This window comes from Heloderma suspectum, chromosome 4, assembly GCF_057233095.1.
Source record: "Heloderma suspectum isolate Gila_16-S chromosome 4, 16-S_ref, whole genome shotgun sequence".
Taxonomy (NCBI): Eukaryota; Metazoa; Chordata; class Lepidosauria; order Squamata; family Helodermatidae; genus Heloderma; species Heloderma suspectum.
In genome coordinates this window covers 162,877,384-162,902,670 of record NC_139461.1, presented here as the reverse complement: position 1 = coordinate 162,902,670, position 25,287 = coordinate 162,877,384, and the positions used below count along the sequence as shown (strand labels likewise).

General features: G+C 46.1%; 1 protein-coding gene across 1 annotated transcript; it reads left to right on the top strand.

The window, feature by feature from the left end:
• Positions 1-18,637: 18,637 nt before the first annotated feature.
• FASLG (Fas ligand) lies at positions 18,638-24,572 on the top strand. Its single transcript, XM_084850967.1, has 4 exons — positions 18,638-19,045; positions 19,238-19,283; positions 22,060-22,113; positions 23,297-24,572. Exons 1-4 carry the CDS (start codon positions 18,740-18,742, stop codon positions 23,689-23,691), a joined length of 801 nt encoding a protein of 266 aa, XP_084707093.1. The 5' UTR covers positions 18,638-18,739; the 3' UTR covers positions 23,692-24,572.
• Positions 24,573-25,287: the final 715 nt, after the last annotated feature.

Below are 25,287 nucleotides of genomic sequence, written 5' to 3'. Positions count from 1 at the left end.
TTGGACACAGTCCATTTAGATCTCTCCTGAATGTCGGCTAGCTTACTTTCCCACCTGTTGTTGTTCAGTCGTTAAGTCGTGTCCGACTCTTCGTGACCCCATGGACCACAGCACACCAGGCCTTCCTGTCCTCCGCTCTCTCCCGGAGTGTGCTCAAGTTCATATTCATTGCATCGGTGATGCCATCTAGCCATCTCATCCTCTGCCTTCCCACCTGTAGGAGGACCTTGAAAATGTTTTTATTCTGCAAGGCTTTTTGAATAATTTTATGCTGGCTCTTGCATGTTTTTTTCTGCCATGTTCGGTTGTTCAGTTTTTACTTCTTTACAGCTCTATTGTGATTTTACTGTGGGTTATTTCGTGACCTGCCTTGAAAAAAAAGACTTTTCTTAAAAGCTGGAAATAAGCAAGTAAAGCCCTGATTATATGCTTGATTTTCTTAAGATTGGACAAGAGGCTTACGCCAAACACCATGAACAGGCAAGCTATGGCCTTCACAGCTGCCATTTCTTGTAATAAGCCACAGAATTACTACATGCCCTCATACTATAATGTTTCTGAGGGGAAATTACTCTTATTCTTCCTTCAGTAGCACCCAGGCTCCCCTCATGGAATTTTGAATCTGGTGTTAAAATGGGCCCCACTTGTGCTGTGAGTTTCTATTTTTATGTTAAAAGTCACTTTCTTTTCAATGATCACGTCACTTAGATAAATCTCTGAGCATGGGCTCTTTCAGGTCAAGATAAACGTGGGGCTGAATTCAATGTCAGCCTGACATTGAAATGCTAGATGAATCCTCCTGCAAGTTGACCTGTGCCAGTTTGTTGCTTACCTCAGTAGCTGATGGGATGGGTTGAAAAGTGAGAGGAGGCCTTCCATTTGCAATCCCCAACATCTTTTTTGTTGATTTTTTGTGGCACTATAGGAACACTGAATTACATAGAAGTTCAAGTATCTTATTCTGGATTTAGAACTGCACAATGATGAATGAGGGGAAAAAATCATTCATCACCACATTGAGATTTCCACCAGCAGGCATGCTCCAAGATATTTGGGATTGCTTTGGAATACGAGATGCCTGGTTGGGATAGAATGGGTTGGGGGGATGGAAAAGACATGTTCATTCTCTACCACACTGAGATTTCCACCATCATGCATGCTACTGGACCTATCTGTAGTTGCTTTGGAATTTGAAATGCCTGGCAGTGATAAAACAGTTTCGGTGGTATGGTATTAGTTAAAAAGAAGTGATAAGTGGAAGGGCTAAGCACCCCCAAATCTTTGCTTCAAATGGCATCCTCCCAACATCATTTCACACCAGAACATATGTGTGGGCTAAGGTTTCTACGCTCCATTGTCTAACTGAACATTCCATGTAAGTCCCTGTGAGGACCCTTTAGAGCAGCCTTCCCCAGTGCATAGTTCAACACATCTGGAGGATGCCAGATTGGGGAAAAGGCACTGGCCTACAGATGCACTGTAATATAAATAAGCAACATCTTCCAGATCAAAATCTAAATGTGTTCCACACCCCCACACTATCAAGATGACCTTTTCTTGGTGCCTCTTAAAAATCTATGAAACGGGCTTGCATTGAAATTGTCATTCCTGGCAATGTCATCAATCACAATGGGGCTAGGAAATTGTGCTAAAAGCACCACATCCCAAGTCATTAGCAGCAGTACCACTCAGCCCTGCTGCATCAGAGGAGCCCCTATCTCCCACGGCCAACTCGTAAAGGCCTAGGTCAACTCTCAGGAGGAATCCTCTTTCAATACAGTAAGGCACAGATGCTTCATGAGGCAATACAACGTGACCTTATGAACCACCTGAGGCAGGACAATGTGGGGGATCTTTGCTGGTCCCAGGCATTCCATCTTCCCCATCTGGATTTGGGCCTCAAAGACCAAGGAAGTGTGTGGGTGCCTGGAGGGTCAATTATAAAGAAGCACAGTTCGTGACATTGCACAACACCATCACTGATCACAGGGCACGTGTCGATTAAGGCACCAGATGTAGCTTTCAATTTCCTGCCTTTGTGGAGTTTGAGCCAACATGAGATAGCCTTAACTTTGATCTTAAACCAGTAGGTTTTTGTATCATTGAATTTCCCTGGTTTTTGGAAAGGAAATTTCTTCGCAAGGTATTTGCTTTTAGATTTCCCACTCTGAGTGCTCTTTGGACCCCAAAGTGGGGTACAAAATATTAAATAATAAGCGTATGGGTTTGGGGACAAGGCTCTTTCACTGAAAGCCAAAGCATATGGCAGCTTCCTGATCTTTGCATGCAGACTACCATGCAGAATGTCAAATATCCCTTCTTATTTCTAAAGGCACTCAAGGCAGCCTTGGGCTTGCGTGCTTCCCCCCCGCCGCCCCCTCGCTCCACTTTTGCGCCTTCAGGTAGGAGAATGGAATTTTTCAGTCATCGTTCCTTAAACTCTCAGTTCAGCAGAGCAGTGCAGGACCCTGATTCAGATCATGACCCTAATGTGAGAGGCTTTAAGATCTGGATCGGGTCTCCTGCACCTACTATAGAGTAAAAATGAACTCAAAACATAGTTGCTAGAAACAGATTTAAAGTAATGTGTGCTTCTTTGTGGTCTCTGTGCATCACACATATGGGTTCTGCGACTGCGCGGAGCCTAGGTTCGGGAAACTTCCATAGCTGGGGATCATTTTGGCAGGAACCCTCCCCCACTGTCCCACAGCCCAGGTCCCTAGTGGGTTCCTACCTATCTCCTCCGTTTTCTTTTGACCACCTTACTGGTTGTCTCATTGGGAAATTTGCTCTCCTTTGAGAGACTTTGTAATCAGTTATCTACACCAAAAAAAAGAAAAAAATAATTTTGGTGATAGTAGTTAGGTATTTTTTGTCACATTGCAGTTTTTCATCGCTGTGGGGAGGTAGCACGTGGCACTGAAAACACCTTTTCGAAAGTGTGTACACTGTGGTAATAAATTACCCCCCCACTGTCAGACACTCTCTTTGTTTTGTTTAGGAGAGTTCCACGTGGTAGAGACTTGTCTGCATCGTCAGAGCTTTTCTAAGCAAGCTTGTTGTAATTGTTCAGAACGCTTAAAAGCGGTCCTTTGGAAGAGAGCATTAGAAACCGTAGACACGCCCAAATCATCTGAGCTGTGGGTGAGAAAGCTCATGCTGCAAACCGGGAGGATGTCTCCTCCAACCCTCATGTCACCAGTTCCCTCAGCTCTAGCCACGGGCCGCATGAATCCTCCAGCAATGGGCTGCTCATTGACAATGGTCAGGGCAAAAAAGCTATCGAAAAAGGCTAGAGTGCAGAAACCCAACTTGGATGCCCCAAAGAAGAAAACTAGGGCAAAGAACTCTTAAGAAATCGACCCTCTCCATTCCAGCACCGTCACCCTTGCTGGACTCACCAATACCAACTTTACCAGTGTCGGTATTGAGATCGGATCCAGCACAGGTTGCTTTGACATCGGAAGGAGAGATTAAGGATCCCTCTCCACTGAGAGCTGTGCCACCAATAAGATCCTCTCACCAAGGTAGAGAACGCCAAACTAGGGGAGAGTCTCCGGAGGCGATGCAATCGCTGCTCTCCAAGAGGGGCAGAGAGGGGCGATGTGACAGATACAGCCACAAGAGACCTCGATGCCTGCTAAGGCACTGGGATAGCTACTCCAATTGGTCTCTCCCTGTAGAGCTTACTACTGGGATGAGTGGCAGTGCCACAGGGACCAGGACATGTATTTGGAACAGGCTTGGTACTTAGGAGCGGCCTCCCCATGGCACCAGCCTCCTCCTCCAGCAACGGTGTCCCGCCTGCCAGGGACGAAACATTCCTTGTTCCCTCGCCTGTCCCTCCATGATCCACTTATCTTTGTCAGGGTTATTCTCCGTCGCAGAGTTCCCGAAGCAACTACAACAGACTGACCTCTGCCATCACCTCAGTCCCTAGTTCAGAGAGGTGATTTACGAGACTGAGAGACCTCCCCGCACTCGATCAAGGACTACTGGTGCGATTTGACACTACTCATCAATACTGCCTTCGATGCCATCACCCCATGACACCATGAGTGCTCCTGATAGAGCTTCCCCATTGGAAGATATGGTGCATTTCGCAGATCAGATTTTAAGAATGGTGCAAGCCCTAGGCATTGACACCCAGCAGCCTATGGAACAATCCGGTGATCCATGCAGTGTACACTGAAGCATCAGCTCTGGTGGCGATCCCATTTCTTCCAACACTGTTACAAACAGTGTACCAATCCTGAAAGGCACTGTCATCGATGACTCTTACATTGAAATGACTGGAATCCTTGTACCAGGTGCAAGAGAAGGACGCAAATTTCCTTTTCACTCACCCCAGGCCAAACTCAATTATAATTGAGTCATCACAGGGACACACTCAAAAGACTCACACGTCCCTGGATGACAAAGAGGGACGATGTTTAGATATATTGGGTTGTGGGATATATTCTTCAGCAGCACTGAGCCTTCGTGTGGCTAATTATCGGGCTACCATGGCCCATTACCTTTTTGTGGGGCAAGATAACTTCACTGTGTGGATATTTACCATATGACCAATGAGAGTTGGCAAGAGTATTTCAATCAGAAGCCCTTAAAATATCAAGGCAACAAATCAACACAACCCATCACCAAGCTGATTGTGGAGCTAAGGCTATGGTAGGGGCAGTAGCCCGGGATTGTAGACACACACCGTTCTAATCAGTGGGTCTTACCCCTGAGGCCTGATCCCAGATCAAAGACTCGCCCTTCGATGGTGAAGGGTTTTTCAATTCAAAAACTGACGAGGCAACGGATACCATTCAAAAGGCTAAAATTACTGCCAAGAAAATGAGGGAAAAGCAGCCGCAGTCATCATACAGGCCTTGTCACTGGTTCCGCCAGCAACCCCAATATCCACCTCGCCAACAACTGGATCGAAGTGTTCAGTACCAGAATCCTCACCAGCAGAAGAAGCAATCTTCTACTAGTCGTTTCCATTAATCCAGAGGTAGACTTGATAATGCCTCAAAATGTCACCTTTCACGCACCCCATCTGCATATTCATCCTTCTCTCCATCCTCCTATTTTTGGAACTATCCTCTTCAAATTTTTTAAGTTTGGGCTGCAATACCTTCAGATACATGGGTCCAGGCCATTGTTCAGAATGGCTACAAGATAGAATTTGATGTTCTCCCTCCTGTCAGTAGCGTCGGTGTGACGGCCCATCAGAGGTGCTATGATTACAGACCAAGTCCCTTTTAAAGAAGGGGGTTATTCAGAGGGTGCTCCCATACCAGGAGAGAGATGGCTTCTTCTCCCATTACTTTATGGTACTGAAGCAAGATGGAGGACTTGGACCTCAGGGACCTGAATGCATTCATTCCAACCAGGAAATTCCAAATGATCACCTTGGCAGCGGTCCTGTCTCTCCTTAAACAAGGCCTTTAGGTCACATCAACGGATTTCAAAGACACGTACTTTCAAATTGTGATTCATGAATCACATCAGAAATACCTTTGATTTGTCATAGGGCCCAACATGTTTCAATTTTGAGTTCTCCCCTTTGGTTTGGCCACTGCTTCGAGGGTGTTCACAAAATGTATGGCTCTAGTTTGTGGACACCTTTGGATGCTAGGCATCGAGATATACCCTTATCTCGATGACTGAATTATTGTAGTGTCTTCCCGAGGGGAGGTTATGAAAGCCACAGTGACTGTTTGCTATCTTCTGAGTGCGCTCTACCTGTTTATCAATGAGAAGTCAAAATTTACCCCTATGCAACTGATTCCATTCATACGGGCAGTACTGAGCTCCATGGATGGCCAAGCTTATCTTCCAAGATATCGAACAGTGACTTTGGCCAATCCTGCAAAAAAAAATTATATCAGAAAAGAGTTGACCACAGCTTTTTTGTCTAGAGATTACTGGGTCTCATGGTGGCCACAGTTTACGTGGTTGCATGGGCACACCTTCGAATGAAACCATTGCAGGTTTGGTTTCTTCGCTCTTTCGATGGGATTATGTATGCCCATCAGGTTCGATTAACTATACCAGATGGAATCACGCACAGTCTTCTTTGGTGGATGGATCACCACAATCTTCTTCAAGGGATTCCATTCATCCAACCAGTTCCTTCTTGAGTGATTGCAGCCACTACTTCTCAACTCAGATGGGGTGCTCATTGTGGCTGGCTAAGAATACAAGGGCTGTGGTCAGACAAAGAGAGACGCCTTCACATAAATATGCTGGAATTCCTGGCAGTAAAGAAGGATCTTCATTCCTTTGAGGTCAACCTTCAAAACCAACAGGTGCAAACACTTACTAGCAATACTGCAGTGGTGTGGCAACTAAACAGACAAGGCAGAATGCATTCAACTTGTCTGATGGCGCTGACTTTGGACATTTTCAGTTGGTTGATTCCCCAGGGAATCATATTAACGGTGCTTCATATTGCAGGAGAGGACAATTTGTTAACAGAAGTATTGAGCAGATCTTATCCATTGACCCACAAGTGGCAGATGTCTCACAGAGTTTTTTGCCGCTTATTTCACCAATGGGGCTTGCCATCGATAGACCTTTTTGCTTCGCCTCAAAATGCAGTATGCCCCAGATTTTGCACGAGAGCAGATCTGAGCAGGTTGTTTCTGAGCAATGCTGTCCTTCCACCATGGAGGAAGGACAGGAGAGTTATTTTCCCTCCAACAGTTTCTACTGTTGATGAGAGTGATTGTCAAAATCAGAGCAGAGAGTACAGACTGCATTCTCATTGCGCCCTGGTGGCTGAGAGAGGCCTAGTTCACCTCCCTGTTCAAGCTATCCAAGGGGAGGTTTCTTCGTCTACCATCTGTACCAAATCTTCTCTCCAGGGACCACAGTGGGGTTCGACACCCAGACCTAACCATACTCAAGTTAACAGCATGGAGAATAAAAGGAGGGAAGAGCAGCCAGGTCTCCCACAGGAATCACTATTGGTGTTAGAGGCTGCAAGGAAACCGGCAATGAGAAAGTTGTATGCCCGTAAGTAGAAAGTGTTTGACACTTTTGCTAAGACTCATGGTTTCGATCCTGTTAGGGGCCCAGTAAATGGAGTTCTTCTCTTTTTGAATTTTCTGTTTTGGAAAAGACTCAAGTGCTCCTCTGTGCAGGTCTACCTGGCAGCTATTTCAACTAAACATCATCCAATTCAAGGTTTTTCGGTGTTCACACACCCCTTTGTCAAGCAGTTCCTTAGGGGAATAAAGAATCTGGCACCTTCAGTTCAGACACTTCTTCCCCAGTGGAACCTTTCAGTGGTCCTGAAAGCCTTGATCTCAAAACTATTTGAGCCTCTCACAACCGTTGACTTGTGGCTCCTGACATTGAAGGTTGCTTTCCTTGTAGCAATCACCACAGCATGGAGATCTTCAGAACTTTGTGCCTTATGGATTGAACCACCTTATTTACTATTTCATAAGGTAGTGGTGTTGTGCCCGGATGCCTCCTTCCTTCTGAAGGTGGTTTCAGATTTTCATCTGAATCAAGACATTATCTTGCCGAGTTTTTTCTAGTCTCCTTCTTCTCCATTGGAGTCAACTCTTCATACTTTAGATGTTTGATGGGGTTTAGCTTTTTACTAATGGGGTTTACCCTTCATGGATCACTGACTTGTTGTGGCGAAGGGGCTTGCGTAACTCAGTGAAGCCATAAGCTATGCCGTGCAGGGCCACCCAAGACAGACAGGTCATGGCAGAGAGTTCTGACAAAATGTGGCCCACTGGAGAAGGAAATGGCAACCCACTCCAGTATTCTTGCCAAGAAAACCCCATGGAACGTATCACAAGGCTAAAAGATATGATGCCGGAAGATGAGCCCTTCAGGTCGGAAGGTGTCCAATATGCTACTGGGGAAGAGCAGAGGGTATTTCCAAGTAGCGCCAGAAAGAGTGAAGCGGCTGGGCCAAACCCGAAAGGACACTCAGCTGTGGATGTGTCTGGTGGTGAAAAGAAAATCCGATGCTGTAAAGAATATAGTTTAGGAACCTGGAATGTCAGATCAACGAATCAAGGTAAGCTGGAGGTTGATGGCAATGATTGAACATCCCACAACTCCTGCCACTGTGTCCTCTATCTAAACAAAGGAGACAACATTCCAAAATGGGATCCTTGCATGTCCAGTGGCAAGTTGGTCTGCTGACCTGGCAGCCTAGTCAGCTAATTCTCTGGCTTAAATTTCTGGAATCCCAACAGCAATAAAAACATGATAGTACAGGGGATTCAAAGTCTCTAATTGAGAGATAAGAAGCTCGGTGCAAACCAAAGCTGAACAAGTTCAAGACCAACAATGACCTGCAGGAGTCAGTATATTTTATAGGTTTGCCCAAGCATCTAACATAATTTAAAACTGGTAAGATTACAAAAAATTCTGCAGAAAACAGATGATTCAATTTGGAGGTTTTGTGCTTATGGACCAAGGATTCTGGGACTCTACCTTCTGTAAAAATTGCAGCATAATCACTATGTGACAAAGATGTTTCTTTTATTTAAAGTGTGTTTGTTGTTGTTCAGTCGTTCAGTCGTGTCCGACTCTTCGTGACCCCATGGACCATAGCACGCCAGGCCTTCCTGTCCTGCGCTCTCCCCCGGAGTGTGCTCAAGTCCATATTCATTGCATCGGTGATGCTATCTAGCCATCTCATCCTCTGCCATCCCCTTCTCCTTTTGCCTTCAAACTTTCCCAGCATCAGGGTCTTTTCCAGGGAGTTTTCTCTTCGCATTTTTGTTCAGTCGTTCAGTCGTGTCCGACTCTTCGTGACCCCATGGACCATAGCTCGCCAGGCCTTCCTGTCCTCCGCTCTCTCCCAGAGTGTGCTCAAGTTCATATTCATTGCATCGGTGATGCTATCTAGCCATCTCATCCTCTGTCGTCCCCTTCTCCTTTTGCCTTCAATCTTTCCCAGCATCAGGGTCTTTTCCAGTGAGTTTTCTCTTCGCATTAGGTGGCCAAAGTATTTGAGCTTCAGAAAGTGTGTTTACCCCACTCTTTAGCTGAAAAGGCTGCAGAGCAGCTTACAAAGATCAGTAGTAAAATAGTCCCTGGCCTCAGGCTTACAATCTAAAAAATAGGATATACAAAGGAAAAAAAGCAAGCTCAGGCGCAAGCTCTCAGGCATTAATGCATTTGTTTTCAATTGCTGGGGGTGCGCACCGTCAGGATGACAAAGGCACTGAGGATGGGAGCGGGGCATGCAGGAACAGATTTGACAGGCGCAAGGGCAAGAATCGCTTGTTGACTTTCCTCAATTGACTTTCCTCAATTCCCAGGTGTCTGCCATGTAAATGCTTGAGCACATTTCTCAGTTGGAGGGAGAACAGGGTAAAATGCCTCCCTGCAACAAAGGGAGACACATCTGATCCCCCACCCCACCAAGCTCGGAAGCAACATCCTTTGTTGATTCAGAGCACCCCATTAAGTTCAATGGAGATTACTCCCGAGTAAGTGTGCTGAGGGTTGCAGACTTACAGGGCACTGTTATATCTACTCAGAAGTCCCATTGAGTTCAATGGGTTTACTCCCATGTAAGCATGCCAAGGGTTGCAGACTTACAGCACAATCTTACACTGTATGTCTACTCAGAAGTAAGTCAGAGGTTTCCTGAGGGCTGCGAGAGAAGAGTACAGTGTAAGTTAAGCTACGGAAACAAGACCCCACCCGGCCGCTGCTGCCCCTTTGCACACATGCCAGGGAGGGAGGAAGGCACTCCCTCAGTTCAAACCACGTGACTGCCGTGTAAAGGAGCCCTTCCTAATCCTGTAAAGAAACCAAAAGCAGGAAACTCCAGAAAGGACGTGGATTTTCATGGGTTTTTTGCTTAATGTAGAAACACCCACAGACAAGAGAGAAGGGGAGGGACAGGGAAAGCTTTTGGGGGAGGGGAGAGGAAGAGATTCTTGCCCATTCTTTGATTAGAAGCAGTGGGGAGGGTTGTATGCACTGGAGTCTACCAGCCAAAATGCTGGCTGAAGGCTTTTTTCAGTTTCATTTTACCTTGAATTGTAACTTTAAAAAAAAGTAGGATACCCAATGAGACAGAAAATCATTTTTTCTGTTTCAGTCATGCAATGCTAATAAATTCTGGCAGTAAACAGAAGGCACAAGGCAGAATGGCATGGAATAATTTAACAGATGTTCATGGTCACCTTGTTCCACTTCTTGTGGAACTCTTGAAGCATACAAGCCAGACCACAAACTACTGTGGGCAGAAGAAACTCACTATTTCCAGATAGAGGCCATTCTTGCTCAGCCTGGTGCTGATGGCATAATCACTGGTGGGCGTACTTTTGTCTTTGGTGAAGGTCTACTCCTGACTCATTAGGTTTGAAAGAGGCAATACTTTACACAAAGAGAGGTGGTTTGAAAAAGAGATTGTTGCTCACCCCACTTTTGCCTCTGCTAAAACAGCTTTAGCAGATGTTTATATTGTTTCAAATATCTGCTTGATTAGAGGTGATAGACAGAAGAGTTGCATCTACACGAAGGGCAATTATGCCTTTCTTTAGCCACTTTCAAACCCCTTAAAGCTATTTTCCATCTGTCTCTAGCCTTAGTGAATATACAGGACCGGAAAGGGTGGGTGTGGTTACTTTGATATAGCACACAGTGCAATCTTGCACTCCATTTATTTCAGCTAGGGCAAGGGGTGAAAAGGTATCAACTAGGTTCCTTGTGCCAGCAGATCCCATTGGGGATCTATGCTGGCATAGTCCCAACATTGGTGCAACCCCCCTGGTGCAAGCCCCCCCCCCAAAAAAAAAAGCTGCAGGGAGGGGTGCTGGGAGTAGCCAGCAACGGGCAGATCTGTCAAGTTGATTTCCATGCACTTCTCCTTTTTCCACCTCCCAGTCCATTCTATGCCAGTTTCATGTGGATGCTTGTTTCTACAGAAAAAACATGTGAACATTTTTTGCGTATTTAAAAAATGTGTGCATTTTTATGCACATTTTTCAAACTACAATTTTTGTGTGCAGCCTGCACCATCAGAGTTCCCCCTAACCCAGCAAGTGCCCAGGTGAGTATAGCGGTACTCCTGTGGGTGCTCCTTTCAGACCCTCAAGTGAATCCATGGATGCCAGGATGGGGCCAGCAGGCATGACCCCCCCCACACACACATTTAGCTCACATGTGAAAGAGGCAATGGAAAGGGCCTTAACACTGCAGCCAGTCATAGTATTCTGTTCACTTCTCTTGAGTGGTGAGAAGTTCCCAAGGTGAAACACTTACCCAGGTTTGGTTTCCTTTGGAAGGAGGTGACTGGATGTTTTGTAATACTAATTACAAATATACAGGTTGAGTACAAGTGGAGGCTTCTCTTAAACATTCCAGCAGACAACCCAAGTCCACTACTCCCATATTGGGTCTCTACAGACAGAGAAATACCCAGCACCCCAAAACTGCTGCACAAGGAAGCAAGCAATGACATTTATATCCTTCAAAGTGTGACTTCTGCAAATGTCTCCCGCATTCCCCCTCTACCTGTGGGAATTGTGCATTGGCTAAACTATCCTTTCTCCTGTTGTTAGCAGCGATTCCCAGGCAAGGCACAAGGGTAAGTTGCACTGTGCAGAAAGAGTGCTAGGCCATTGCAACTTCTTGCCAAACACTCATGAGCCTTTGGCCTTGCAGGATCAGAGCCACATGGAGCAGCACAAACAGAAACTGCAGGCAGTTTTACTACAGCTCCCTACAGGGCACTACTGCCTTATGGTTGCAGCCTGTCCCCAAGCTGATGAGTCCCGGTATGTGGACATCACCCCCCCCCCCCCGCAGTAGAGAAGGGGCTGAAGTAGGGGAGCTGGAAGAGCAGCTCAGTGGCGCCCCTGCCTCTGTCACTTGCACATTCCCTCCAGATCTCCTAGGCCAGCCTTCCTCAACCTGGTGCCCTCCAGTTGTGTTGGCCTACAACTACTACGTGCTGGCTGGGGGGTGCTGGGAATTGTAGTCCAACACATCTGGAGGAAACCAGGCTGCTCTACAACACAACTACCACCAGTTGTGGAGAATACTAATCTAGATGCTCCTCTGTAGGGTTGTTGCTACCTTTTTGTTCTTGCAGGGCTGCCAAGCTGTTGAGAACACGTTATGTAATGGGCGAAGAGATGGCTAGCAAGGGGAGGCGGTGGGGGAGGAAACCAAGGCGACCAGGCCTCTGCCCTTCCTTGCCCTCCCCTCCAAGGCGATCTCCGTCTCTCCTCTCGCCCAGCCCCCCCCCCCCCCCGTTCTCTCCTCCTGCTGTGTTTGCTAGGGGATCGGGCAGGGCCCCTATCCTGCAGCCTCGTTTCAACAACTGAGCACTATGGGGAGCTCACAAAAAAAGGGAGACCACGTGCTGTGTTGGAGGGAGTCCTGCTGGGCAGTTACTCACATGCAACTCTGCTCCGTCTAAACAGGCGGGGGTCGGAAGAGCTATGGGCGAGGGGCCCTTCGGGCAAGGAAAGAGTTAATGCGTTGGGCTTGCGGGCTGGCCGGCCCAAGGAAGCTGTGCCTGCCTGGCCTGCTCAGGCGAAAGGCGTGGGAGGCTCATCTTGGGGGTGGGGGGGGGGAGACAGTTTCAAGAATACCATCATCATCACCACCATCCTGGTACGATCCTACTGCTTCGGTTAATGTTTCTTGCTGGGGGTCATTGCTGACCTCCTTCGTTAATTTCTGGGTGGGTCGGGGATCCCTTTCCTGTAGTGGTGGGTCATTTTCCTCAGCACAAATAACGCTGTTTTTAAAATCCATTCCCATCAGAACCCAATAAATTCATTTAGAAATCTTTCCATGGAGTTGTGACTGAATAAACAGAGGTTAGGGGAATGCATTTACGTCTGTGCTTCCATGTCATGTCAAAATGGATTTGGATTTGGTGGTGGTGGGGATTGCAAATTGATAAATTCTTATGGGGGTGTGTTTGTGTAGTGCTTGGTGTGGGCAGATTCTGCCCTTAATACAAATCCTTTTCAATTTATGGTTCTTCAACTTAAGATGACTGTTGTTGTTGTTGTTGTGATAGAATACACATTGGCATTATTTGCTTGTGTGTACCAAGTGCTTTTAAATGATGGGATATGTACAGCAATCCTATGTAGGTCTATTCACAGGTAAGTCTCACTAAATTCAGTGGTACTTACCCCCATCTAAACGTGCATATGTGCGTGAGAAATGGGTTTCTCATGTCTCCCATGCTGCATTTTAGCTAGATGGGTGTTTTTGCCCATCTAGCAGAGGCTTGGGGGAGGGAGAAGGGGAAGGAGGCTGGGAGCGGCTCAGATCCCCACATCCCCAGTCTCCTCCCTTCCCCGCCTACCAACACGGCCCCTTGCACCCCACTATGAGCATGTGTTTGCAAGCTCATAGAAGCAGCTGGTGCAGTTCTCTCCATGCCAGCTGCAAGGGAGCAGGGAGCTCGGTTTCCTTGCTCCAAGGTCAAAGAGCTGTCTCCAGCCTCAGATCCAGGAATCTGAAATATCCTTTGTCCCTCTGGTGCTGTCTAGGGGCCATAGGATTGCTTTCCAACTTTAACTGCCTGGTGCTTCAGTTTGCTTCCCTTGTGTGTGAAAAGGGTTTCCTGGTTTTCCCATCTCCCTTTAATGTAAATCTTGAAGAAGAGGGCTCTTGTACAAATGCCTTTCTCTGTGTTGTGACATACTCTGGATAAATTGGGGTGAATTTTTTTAAAGTCACTTAAAAAAAAAAGCTTGCCCTTTGTTCATTCTGTGAACTTAGTATGCTGCAATTATGTAACCTAAACTCACTCTCTCTTGCAGTCACTGACTTTAATTGTCTGCTGCCTCAGTTTGCCCGGGTGTGAAGTGGGTTTCTTCCTCTCCCACCCACATTGCTTTCAGTAAGTGAGCTCTGCCACAAATTGCTTTCCCTGTGTTATTCTGGATAAATTTCTGGGAGATGGGTTGAACTGTGTAGCAAACGACTTGTGTGTAGCAAAATAGGTGTCTTTGGGTCTACCTCCAGTGAGCCCCTTGGTTCTGCCTCCAGTGAGCCCCCTTTCTGCCCTACCAGTTAGACTGGCTACAAGGCTCCACTGGAGGATACTGCACATACAATATTTCTCTGTCTATACAGAGAGAGACAACCCAATTTGTTGATCTTGCTTTCAGAACTCTCCCTACCATTGATGATGTTCAAACAAAGCTTGGACTGTTCCACTGGTTCTCTGTCTTTTAGGGCATCTTTTCCCCACTCCAGCTTGTTCCTCATCTCAGTTGTCCTGAGGATGACACTGTCTCTGGAGAGAGGGCTCAGGAGCTACTCCACCACTGCAGGTCAACAGAGTTGGGAGTCCCATGTATCTTATCCATCTTCTTGTCAAGTGCCAAGGTTCTGGTCTCTTTTGTAGCCACACAGGGAAGATGGATTTACAGTCAATTCTTTTTTATTATGCAAGATAAGCAGTGCCTCAGGTTGCAATTGGAATTCACAAGCAGCAGTGTAGAGCGAAATTCTCCAGTCAGCTTGGCATAATACAGTACTAATTAGAGCACAGGTAGCTTACCTTTGTTTAATGCACTATGATAAAAACTTGCAATGAAACTGCCGTCGGCCATCTCTTCACAACCTGAGGGGCTCTCTAAATCCCGTTCTCAGGGTGGGACTTCCCAGAGGGACCTTTCCTGGGCTGCCAGCCTTTTGGAATGCCTCTCCACCCGGTATTGCTCCTCCCTCCCAACCTGACATCTGATTCTTGGATCCCAGACTCCTAACTCCTCCTACTAATTCCTCGTTAAGATCCTGCATCCCCACGGATGGAGAGGGGCTTGGCTGGCTCTTATCCAACCGATCAGTCTGCGTCTGGACAAATGCCTCTCAGTGACTGTTACTCACTGGTCTCCTGCAACCTTGGCAGCTCCACAACCCCTTCCCCCTCCTCCCCCATCTGACTCCGAATCAGTTCCCATGTCTCCTTGAGGTGCTTCTGCAGAGGTGCTGGGCCCAGTCCCTATACCTGTGTATGCTTGAGTTTCAGCAAGGGCAAGAGCTCTTAGAATCATAGAATAGTAGGGTTGGAAGGGGCCTACAAGGCCATCGAGTCCAACCCCCTGCTCAATGCAGGAATCCAAGTCAGAGCACCCCTGACAGGTGGCTGTCCAGCCTCGTCTTGAATGCCTCCAGCGTGGGAGAGCCCACCACCTCCCTAGGTAATTGGATCCATTGTCATATTGCTCTCACAGTCAGGAATTTTTTCCTGATGTTCAGCCGGAATCTGGCTTCCTGGAACTTGAGCCCATTATTCCATGTCCTGCACTCTGGGATGATCAAGAAGAGATCCTGGCCTTCCTCTCTGTGACAACCTTTCACGTACTTGAAGAGCGCTATCCTATCTCCCCACAGTCTTCTCTTTTCAAGGCTAAACGTGCCCAGTTCTTTCAGTCCCTCTTCATAGGGCTTTGTTTCCAGTCCTCTGATCATCTTTGTTGCCGTCCTCTGAACCCTCTCCAGTTTGTCTGCATCCTCCTTAAAGTGTGGTGCCCAGAACTGGACACAGTACTCCAGATGAGGCCTAACCTGTGCTGAGTGCCTAACTAGTACTTCCTGGGATTTGGAAGCTATGCTTCTATTAATGCAGCCCAAAGTAGCATTTGCCTTTTTTGCAGCCACATCACATTGTTGGCTCATATTCAGGTTGTGATCGACAACAATTCCAAGATCCTTCTCCTTTGTAGTGTTGCTGAGCCACGTATCCCCCATCTTGTAACTGTGCATTTGGTTTCTTTTTCCTAGGTGCAGAACTTGGAATTTATCCCTATTAAATTCCATTCTGTTGTTTTCTGCCCAGTGCTCCAGCCTATCAAGATCACTTTGAATTTTGTTTCTGACTTCCAGGGTATTAGCTATCCCACCCAATTTTGTGTCATCTGCAAATCTGATAAGCCTTCCCTGCACCTCCTCCTCCAAGTCATTAATAAAAATGTTGAAGAGCACTGGGCCCAGGACTAAGCCTTGCAGTACCCCACTTGTTACCTCTCCCCAGTTTGACAAGATCCCATTGATAAGCACTCTTTGAGTCCAGTTCTGTAGCCAACTGTGGATCCACCGGATCGTTGTTTCATCTAGCCCAATTTGAGCTAGTTTACTCATCAGGATATCATGGGGCACTTTGTCAAATGCTTCGCTGAAGTTGAGATATATTATGTCTACAGCATTCCCACAGTCCACAAAGGAGGTGACCTGATCAAAAAATGAGATCAGATTTGTCTGGCAGGACTTGTTCTTGACAAATCCGCATTGGCTTCGAGTAATCACTGCAGTGTTTTCAAGGTGCTTCCAGATGGATTGCTTTATCATCTGCACCAGAATTTTCCCAGGGATTGATGTCAGACTGACTGGTCTGTAGTTCCCAGGTTCCTCCTTATTACCCTTTTTGAAGATAGGGACAACATTAGCCCTTCTCCAGTCATCTGGCACTTCACCCGTTCTCCATGATTGCTCAAAGATAATAGTGGTTCTGAGAGTTCTTCTGCCACTTCCTTTATTACTCTAGGATTCAGTTCATCTGGCCCTGGAGATTTGAACTCATTCAGAGTAATTAGGTGTTCCTTGACTATATGCCTATCAATCTCAAGCTGCAATCCTGCCCCTTCAGCCTGTACTTCAGTTTTGCCGGTGTGGTCATAGACCCTCTTTTGGGAGAAGAATGAACCAAAGTTGGAATTGAGCACTTCTGCCTTTTCTTTGTCATCTGTTATGATTTTGCCATCCTTATTTAATAGCTGAACCACCATTTCTTTCCTCTGTCTTTTACTATGCACGTAGCTGAAGAAAGCCTTCTTGTTGCTTTTAGCATCCCTCGCTAACCTCAGCTCGTTCTCAGCTTTAGCCTTCCTGATGCCATCCCTGCAATTCTGTGCTACCTGTACTCTTCCTTTGTTGCTTGGCCTTCTTTCCACTTGCTATATGTTACTTCTTTGTTTTCAGGTCATCTATTAGCTCTTAGCCACATTGGCTTCTTCTGTTGTCTTCCACCTTTTTTTCTTCTTGGAATTGTTTGTAATTGTGCCTTGAGAATGTCCTTTTTTAAAAACTCCCATCCATCTTGGACTTCTTTTCTCATTAGCGTCGCTTGCCATGGGACCTTACTTACCATTGTTCTGAGTTTATTAAAATCAGCTTTCCTAAAATCCAGGGTACGTGTTTGGCTACACTCGGCTTTTGCTTCCTTTAGAACCATGAACTCAAGTATAACATGGTCCCTTTCCCCCAGAGTTCCTGTAACTGCTACTTTATCCATTAAGTCATCTCTGTTGGTCAAGGATAGCCGATCCTCTAGTTCCTACCTCTACTTTCTGTAGGAGGAAATTATCCGCCACACAAGGCAGGAATTTCCTGGAGGGGCCATGTTTTGCAGAATTTGTCTCCCAACAAATATTGGGGAAATTGAAGTCCCCCATTACTACTACATCATGCTTCCTTAAAACATTGGCTGTTTGCTTTTCAACAGTTTCATCCTCGTCTTCTCCTTGATTGGGTGGCCGGTAGTAGACTCTGACCACCATGTTCCTTTTATTCTTTGCTGCATTTATTTTAACCCAGATGCTCTCGATGGGGCTACCAAGCTCTTCACATCTCAGAACCTTCCCAGTTACTTCTGGCATGATAAGCTACTTAGACCACAGTCCTATGGGGATAGGTAGCCGCCTCCAAACTTGGAGGCAACCGCCTATCCCACACAGGGCAGGAGAAGCACGGAGGGGATTGTTCCCTCTGTGCTTCTCCTGCCCTGCATTCGCGGTTAGACAGCCGATTTCAGTAGAAGATGCAAAAGATCACAGCTATGCTGATGCCGTAGCACGGTAAGGCATGCCAGTGTCAGCAGGATGGTTCTAGCCATTTATTAGGTCCTTTAACGAAATTTTTTTTTTGTTTTTGAGCATCTAGACAGTAAAAGGGAGAAGGCAGAAAATAGGTGGGTATGCAAAATTATAGAACATCATATGACCCAAATACAGATGCATTTAATAAATAAAATATTAATAATAAATACGTATGTAATAAATACATATTTATTAAATGCTGGAATATATTAAAAAGGAAGATAAAAAGGCAAATATGTAGTTTTATGGAGCTTCTGAAAATAAGAATGTGTCGAAGCAGCCCAAATAATAAGAGGAAGCCCTTTCCATATCAATGCAGTGGAGCACAGAAATGAAGGAAGGAGAGAGACAACATGGGAAAAGCAAAGAGGACAAAAAGGGCTGTAACCAGGTCTTAAAAATTTAAGCAGGGGAAGGAAAGAAAATGTGGCACTAGAAGAGCAGCAAGAGCCAAGTACTAGGCTCAATGTAGAATTTTGCAAGTACTAGGCTAAATACATAACTGAACAGGCATTTAGGTTTTTAAGGTGGAAGAACAAAAGGAACAATTTTTAAAAGGGCTCCTGGGTTGACTGAGATAGTCTGAACCAAAAATGAATCAGGAGCAAAACAATACTTAGCTAGTTCCTCAGTAGCTTTCAGTGAGCTTGCTTGGGTAGATTTTGCATTGCAGTTGTGGGAGTTGTCTCGGGGCTTGCTCTTGCCCCCTGCTCTGTGCGGGCAGGGCTAAGTTATCTTGCATCAGAGCAGTGGGTGGAAGCTCTGAGGGTTTTTGCTGTCAACCAGAAGGTTTTTTCAGTGTTGGGTGCAGGTGCTGTATGAGGACACAGGGCAGGAAGCGAGCACTCCTCTGACGCAGCATCTGCGCGAGTGAAGAATCCAGCGACGGGTTTCTCCAATTCATGCGTCTTCCTGACATGCAGCAGAACCAGCATTATATCTATCCCCAGGTCTTCTGGACAAGTGGCAGTGCAGTTTCTGGCTCTGATTGCACCCCATCAGGATTGTGCCCCAATGGGATCCTGCCCCATCAGGACGTTTGCCTGCCTGAGCCTGAGAGGAAGAAGCAGAGGCACGGTGACAGGAGGGACAGCGCATGCCTCTGTTTCCTGGTGGTGGCTTTGCTGGCCCTCCTAGCCCTTGCTGGGGTGGGGTTGGCAATGTTTCAGATTTACCATCTGCAGCAGGAGCTCAATGCACTGAGAGAGGTAACATCTGTTCACTTAGTAGAGGCACAGAAAAACAAGCCAGGCACAAATGCCTGGGGTGTCGGGGGAAGGGGATCCAGTGACACTGACGCCTGCCTGGGTTTGCACCTCCTGAGGCCAGGGCCCTTGATTTAAAATGGCCTGGGGTGGTTTCCATTCCTGAATATGAATGTCTGCCTCTTACCTTGACAGCTTTCCAGTTCTGAACGTGTGCCACAGTCTCCGGAGATGCTCAAAGGTGAGAACTCCTCGTCCAGGGAAGGCAGCAGCACAAAAAGGCACTTGTTTCCTGTGCTGTTCATGCATTTTTACGTCTTATAACCTTCATCTTACTTTGCCTGGAACAGTCATTGTATGTTTCTGGGGCTTGTAGCTCTGACTAAAGCACATTTGCACCATCTTGGATACTGCTCATTACTTGAGTGACATGATAAATGAGACTGCCAGATCTAAGTGTCAGACAAGTGCTGATTTCAGATTAATGTCTCCCTTTCTGATCTTTCTGAATCCCCAGAGCTTGTGCTGCTTTGGAAAAATATGGGGATTTCTGGAGGGGTCTGTTTTATCTACTAGCTTATGGGTCAGGTATCCTATGGAGCCAGTATATGGAGTTGATTGGAGAGCATACTGGATTTTGTCTTAAATCAAACATAATGGGCTAGTCTATCATTTCTCTTACTCTCTGGCACATGATGTTTTGAAAAATATTGAAATGTATGTTATTATTGTAAAGCTTTTACACAGATATTTTTTAATTAAAGAACTTGGAAATGGATTCAACAGCCAGTTTGTGGTATAGTACATGCATGGAGTGCTGGATATCAGCAGCCTAGCTCCTAGGTTCTTCTCCATCTGTGGGGTGGAGGCATAGAGAAAGTCTTCCTCCCGCAACCAGCTAAAAAATGGGTGGGTTGAATGGAACCTGCAAAAGAGCTCTCAGCAATCTGCAATAGCTTTCTAGATGTGCCATCATACCAACTGATTTGAAAAGAAGGGCGCTCAGGAAGGTTTACTGCTTTGTTTTAACTGTGCAAGGTTTTAGAATGGGGTCAGAATTGAGAAGACCAGTTCTAGTCCTTTTTGTAATAGATGGTTTGAATGCTATGAATCTACATGAGGATCTATGTGACCACCTGAGGAACAGATTATTGGTGCTGGATTGGAGGAACAGGCAGAAGGTGGAGCCAGCTTAGAAGGCAAGTTCCAAAGCTTTGAGGAGGAATGCTGTCCTAGCTCAGTCATGGAAGCCCATAAGGAAACCAGTATCTAGATGGAGAGCTACTAAAATACAGGGATTCTCCACTTCCTTCAAACTCCTCTTGGGGGCGGGGTGATCAGAGAGTTAGGAGAAAAGGTGATGAACTTCTTACTTTACAGAGTCAATGTCTACCACATAAGGCTGCCCTTGATTCCACAAATACTGCAGCAGTGATTTATTTATCTTTGGGAGGAGAGGGAACAGCGTCTTTTGCTCTGAATGGAAGCCTCCATGGCTCATACATCTGGACTGCAAAGGATTCCTTTGTGCCATCTGTCAGGTCACCCTAGGCAACCAGTTCTGCTCTTAGATGGGGGATACGTGGCTCAACAACACTACAAGCGAGAAGGATCTTGGAATTGTTGTAGATCACAAGCTGAATATGAGCCAACCATGTGATGTGGCTGCAAAAAAGGCAAATGCTACTTTGGGCTGCATTAATAGAAGCATAGCTTCCAAATCCTGGGAAGTACTAGTTCCCATCTACTCAGCACTGGTTAGGCCTCATCTGGAGTACTGTGTCCAGTTCTGGGTACCACATTTTAAGAAGGATGCAGACAAACTGGAGAGGGTTCAGAGGAGGGCAACAAAGATGATCAGAGGACTGGAAACAAAGCCCTATGAAGAGAAACTGAAATAACTGGGCATGTTTAGCCTTGAGAAGAGAAGACTGAGGGGAGGTATGATAGTGCTCTTCAAGTACTTGAAAGGTTGTCACAGAGAGGAAGGCTAGGATCTCTTCTTGATCATCCCAGCATGCAGGACATGGAATAATGGGCTCAAGTTACAGGAAGCCAGATTCCGGCTGAACATCAGGAAAAACTTCCTGACTGTGAGAGCAATACGACAGTGGAACCAATTACCTAGGGAGGTAGTGGGCTCTCCCACACTGGAGGCATTCAAGACGAGGCTGGACAGCCATCTGTCAGGGGTGCTCTGACTTGGATTCCTGCATTGAGCAGGGGGTTGGACTCAATGGCCTTGTAGGCCCCTTCCAACCCTACTATTCTATGATTCTAGATTTATCCTTTGTGGGGTTGAATTGTAATAGTTTATGTCGTTCAGGAGATCTCTCTTGAGCCCAGATGCCCACGGGTTTGCAGGTAGTCTGAGAGTATCATTGCTTTTGATGATCATCCCACTACCATTTCTTCAGAGGTATAAAGATGTTTTCAGTGCTTTAAAAATGTACAAAATCTGTTTTACAAGAGACAACAGCAGAACAAAGGAGAGTGCATTTGACAGGAAACTATAACTTCGATCATACCAGCTACAGTTTTCTCAAACTATTTTTTGACTCCGACCTAACTTAAATATAGGCATAACATCTGTCCATGTGAAGGCATTTGATGCATTAGGGCTCAATCCTTGCATGTTTAGACAGAAAAATGGCCTACAACTCCCAGCATCCACCCAGCCAACCATGGTAGCTGGGGAAGAACTGTAGGAATTTTTCTGTCTAAACATGCATAGAATTGAGCCCTTAATCTCTTTTAGCTATCTATCTTGTAAGTTCCTGCCCATCTGTTCTGAACTGTTCATGTGGTCCTGATGTGGTCCATACCTTTTAATTAGGATATGCAGTCCAATTCAATGATGCCTTGTGGCAGAGCAATTTCTGTCCTCACAGGCATCTGCCAAGCTTTCAGTTAGACTTTTCGTTTCATATATCATTCATTACTGATTCTGTGTCAGCTTGAAATATATAATACAGTACTGTCTTGACTGACCTTTTTTCTTCTCTACTGCAATGTAGGAGTTTTGAATGGATCAGCAGAAAAGAAAGTCAAGAGGAGAGCTCATTTAACAGGTGGGCAGCAAAAAGCGTAACAAGTCATCCTGCATCAGACAATAATGACATGAAAGGCTGATACAGCTAGGGAAACAAATAGGCTGGCTGGATGTTCTTGTGGGTACCTGGAAAACTTGTTCTCTTGACCAAATTAGACATTTGGCCAGCTGCACTGAACCTCTAAAAAGTGGTGGTAGAAGGCAGAATGCTTTGGAACAGAGAAGCAGCATCTGCCATTTCTTCCCTTGCACTCCCTTGCACATCATGGTTATCCTGGATGTACAGAAGGAGTTGCCCCAAAGGGAATGGGCAGGGCTATGTAAGCCGCACCACTGTCGTCCTCTTCACCGTGTAGGGAGGGCTGTCACCTCTGCCCTCACTTTCCTCCATGCAGACGAGACGTGTGCAGCTTGAGCTCCTCCAGTCCTTCCTACACCCACACAGTTGCCTGCAGATAGGCCCCTGGAACCTTCATGGGGTTTTGGCAGCTCAGCTTAGTGTTACGATAAATGGTAAGCCATAATAAATGACAGTCTTCCCATCCGATCGAGTACTGTGGTGTGGATAGTACTGCCAAGGTTGGTAAGGAATCACCGTTTGGGTGCACGTCAGAGGCTGGTGCAAGCATGGCTGCTGTGAGGTCCAGATTAAGTTGTTGATGGCAGGAGCTAGAGCAGAAACCAGGTGCAGGGCAAAGCAACCAGGGTATTAGTCTGGGAGCAGCAAAGACAGAGGAAGGATTCACCAGCAACCTGAGGTTCAGGCAAGGCCTGGCAGCTGTTCTAAAAACATGGGCAGTTGGGCAGCGCCAGCAAGATCGGATGAACCTTGCGGGAGGAGAGGGACAGGACAGGCTACCACCTGACTCTGGCATATAGGCAAGCAGAGGGATGGAGTCCTGGAACAAACCCTTCCTACTACAGGGATAGCCTCTTTTGCACTTTGCCCTAAAAGGAGTACCAGGCTTTCAGGATCAAGGTTCCTCCTCTGCCAGCGCTAACCACTACTAACATTCATACTGCCAAGAGAGAACCAACAAATGGTATCTGGCCCTGCATCCTTCAGTGTTCTACAGATTAGAGATGCCAGCACTGTCCCAGAAACATTAGGGCATCTTGCAGTATGAGGGGCAGGCGGAGGTTGAAAAACACAACACCTTCTAGTTGTCTTTTATTTTCACAATGACATCTCATGTTTCTAGGCAAAGCAAACCAGCAGTCCCTGCCACTGGAGTGGGAAAGTACCTATGGTCATGCCTTCATCTCTGGTGTTCAGTATGAAAACCGGGCGCTAGTGATTGACGAAGCTGGCCTCTACTTTGTGTACTCCAAAGTGCTCTTCCGAGGCCAGGCCTGCACCACCCAGCCTCTTAAGCACGTCGTCTTCAAAAGAAATCCAGCTTATCCCGACATCCAGGTGCTGATGGAGGACAAAAGAATGAACTACTGCATGACAAGGCACATGTGGGGCAGAAGTAGCTACTTGGGTGCCTTGTTCAACCTTTCCAGGCAGGACAGTGTGTATGTGAGTGTCTCTGAAGTCGCACTGGTGCATTCTGAGGAGTCAAAAACCTTTTTTGGTTTATATATGCTTTAGAAAAGCAGCAAACAAGCATTCATCCTGTAGGCTGCGTGGGAATGCTGAGCAACATGAGCACTAAGTGGGACAGCTGAGCTTGGACTGTTATGGACGACAGATGTTGCTTCTGTAGCAGACACCCATGAATTCACTTTTGTCACTGAGATAGTCAAGCAGCTTGAAATGATTCTCCACAGATTTAAACTGAAAACTGAATTTTCCTGCTGGATTGTTTTAGGGCCAAGCCACCTTGCAGCAGGCATGACTCGCTATGCAGAGGGCTCCAGGGCACCATCATCTCTGGGCAGAGCAGGGAATTAGCGGCCTGTATTTACCAAATATAACAGCCAAATGTGGGGCCATGCATTACGAGGTGTTATTGTTGTGTTTTTATTGTATTTTAATGTGTTTTATTATTTTAATCTATTTTAAATTGTTTTGTTAGCTGCCTTGAGTGCCATTTTTTTGGTAGAAAGGCGGGGTAGAAATCAAGTAAATAATTAAATATTGGTTTGTATGGCAGCTGAGGTATGAAGGGAGAGAAAAGGTTTGTTGTAACTTTTTACAGTATGACTATCTAGCAAGTTTGGTTTCATTGAATATTTATGTTTTAAGGATTGCTTGCTGCCTTCCCATGCATCAGTCCTGACACGATGTGACCCTGTTTAATTTCAGAAAAGAGAAGTTTTGTTTTTCTTTCAGATTCTTTGAGCGTCCATGGGATTGTTGTCATGCATTGGTTACCGTTTTTAAAATGTTGGTTATCCTTAAAGTATTGGTGGGAGTTTTTAACTTACCACCCCTTCATCTGACAGCATCAATGACTTTAAACTTCAAATACTTAAATACTTCAAATGTTTCTGTGCATGAAGTTTAAAACAAAGTTGACAACCAGTGCCAATGGGGAGAGGGATTATTTTTCCAGCCTTCTTCCTTGGGTCTGTAGCTGGTCCACCCCTAACATAAATCTTTTCACGTCCTACCATTTCACACCTCTGGTGCCCATTAGTGTCCTGTAATACAGTCCCGTCCCCCACTGCCATGCCTGTCACTGAGGGCCAAACAGGCAGCTGTGTGTCCACCCACACCTGGGATACTTCCAGAGAGACAGCTCCTAGCATTACCAATCAAAGGCATTGTGCAGCTGTTCCATCTCTTTCTCCTTGGTGGATTTTTTTCTGGTAAGAAAAAAAGACGGAAGAAGCAGTGGGGAATCATGGGTGGGTTTTGAATGGAAGAAGTCGTTGTCTGGGCCCCCATAAAATGAGACAGGGTGATAGCACAATACGAGCCTTGTCTGGTGACACCCTTTAATACACCTCCTTGGTGAGGCTGGGCACTAGGGCTGTGCACAGACCCCCCCAACCTGCTTCGCAGGCTGCTTCAGAGCTTCCGACTTGGCCCCAATGCATTTTAGACCACTTCAGACCCGACCTGCTTTGGACTCTGAATCCGAAGCAAGATTAGGACATTGGAATTATTCAGATGTTACATTTTCCCATTGCCTTGCATTGGAAAACAGAAATGGCCATAACATTTTTAGTTTTTATGACAAATATATGAAATTTGGAGACATGGCAGCCCCTATGGACCTGCAAAGTTTCAGACAGTTTG

What these genes read in the sequence shown, in the direction of transcription:
- FASLG (XM_084850967.1), top strand. Translation starts at nt 18,740, where the DNA reads ATGCGTCTTCCTGACATGCAGCAGAACCAGCATTATATCTATCCCCAG. An exon ending in AGCTCAATGCACTGAGAGAG is followed by an intron (nt 19,046 to 19,237) that starts GTAACATCTGTT and finishes TTACCTTGACAG; the next exon opens with CTTTCCAGTTCTGAACGTGT. An exon ending in GAGGAGAGCTCATTTAACAG is followed by an intron (nt 22,114 to 23,296) that starts GTGGGCAGCAAA and finishes TCATGTTTCTAG; the next exon opens with GCAAAGCAAACCAGCAGTCC.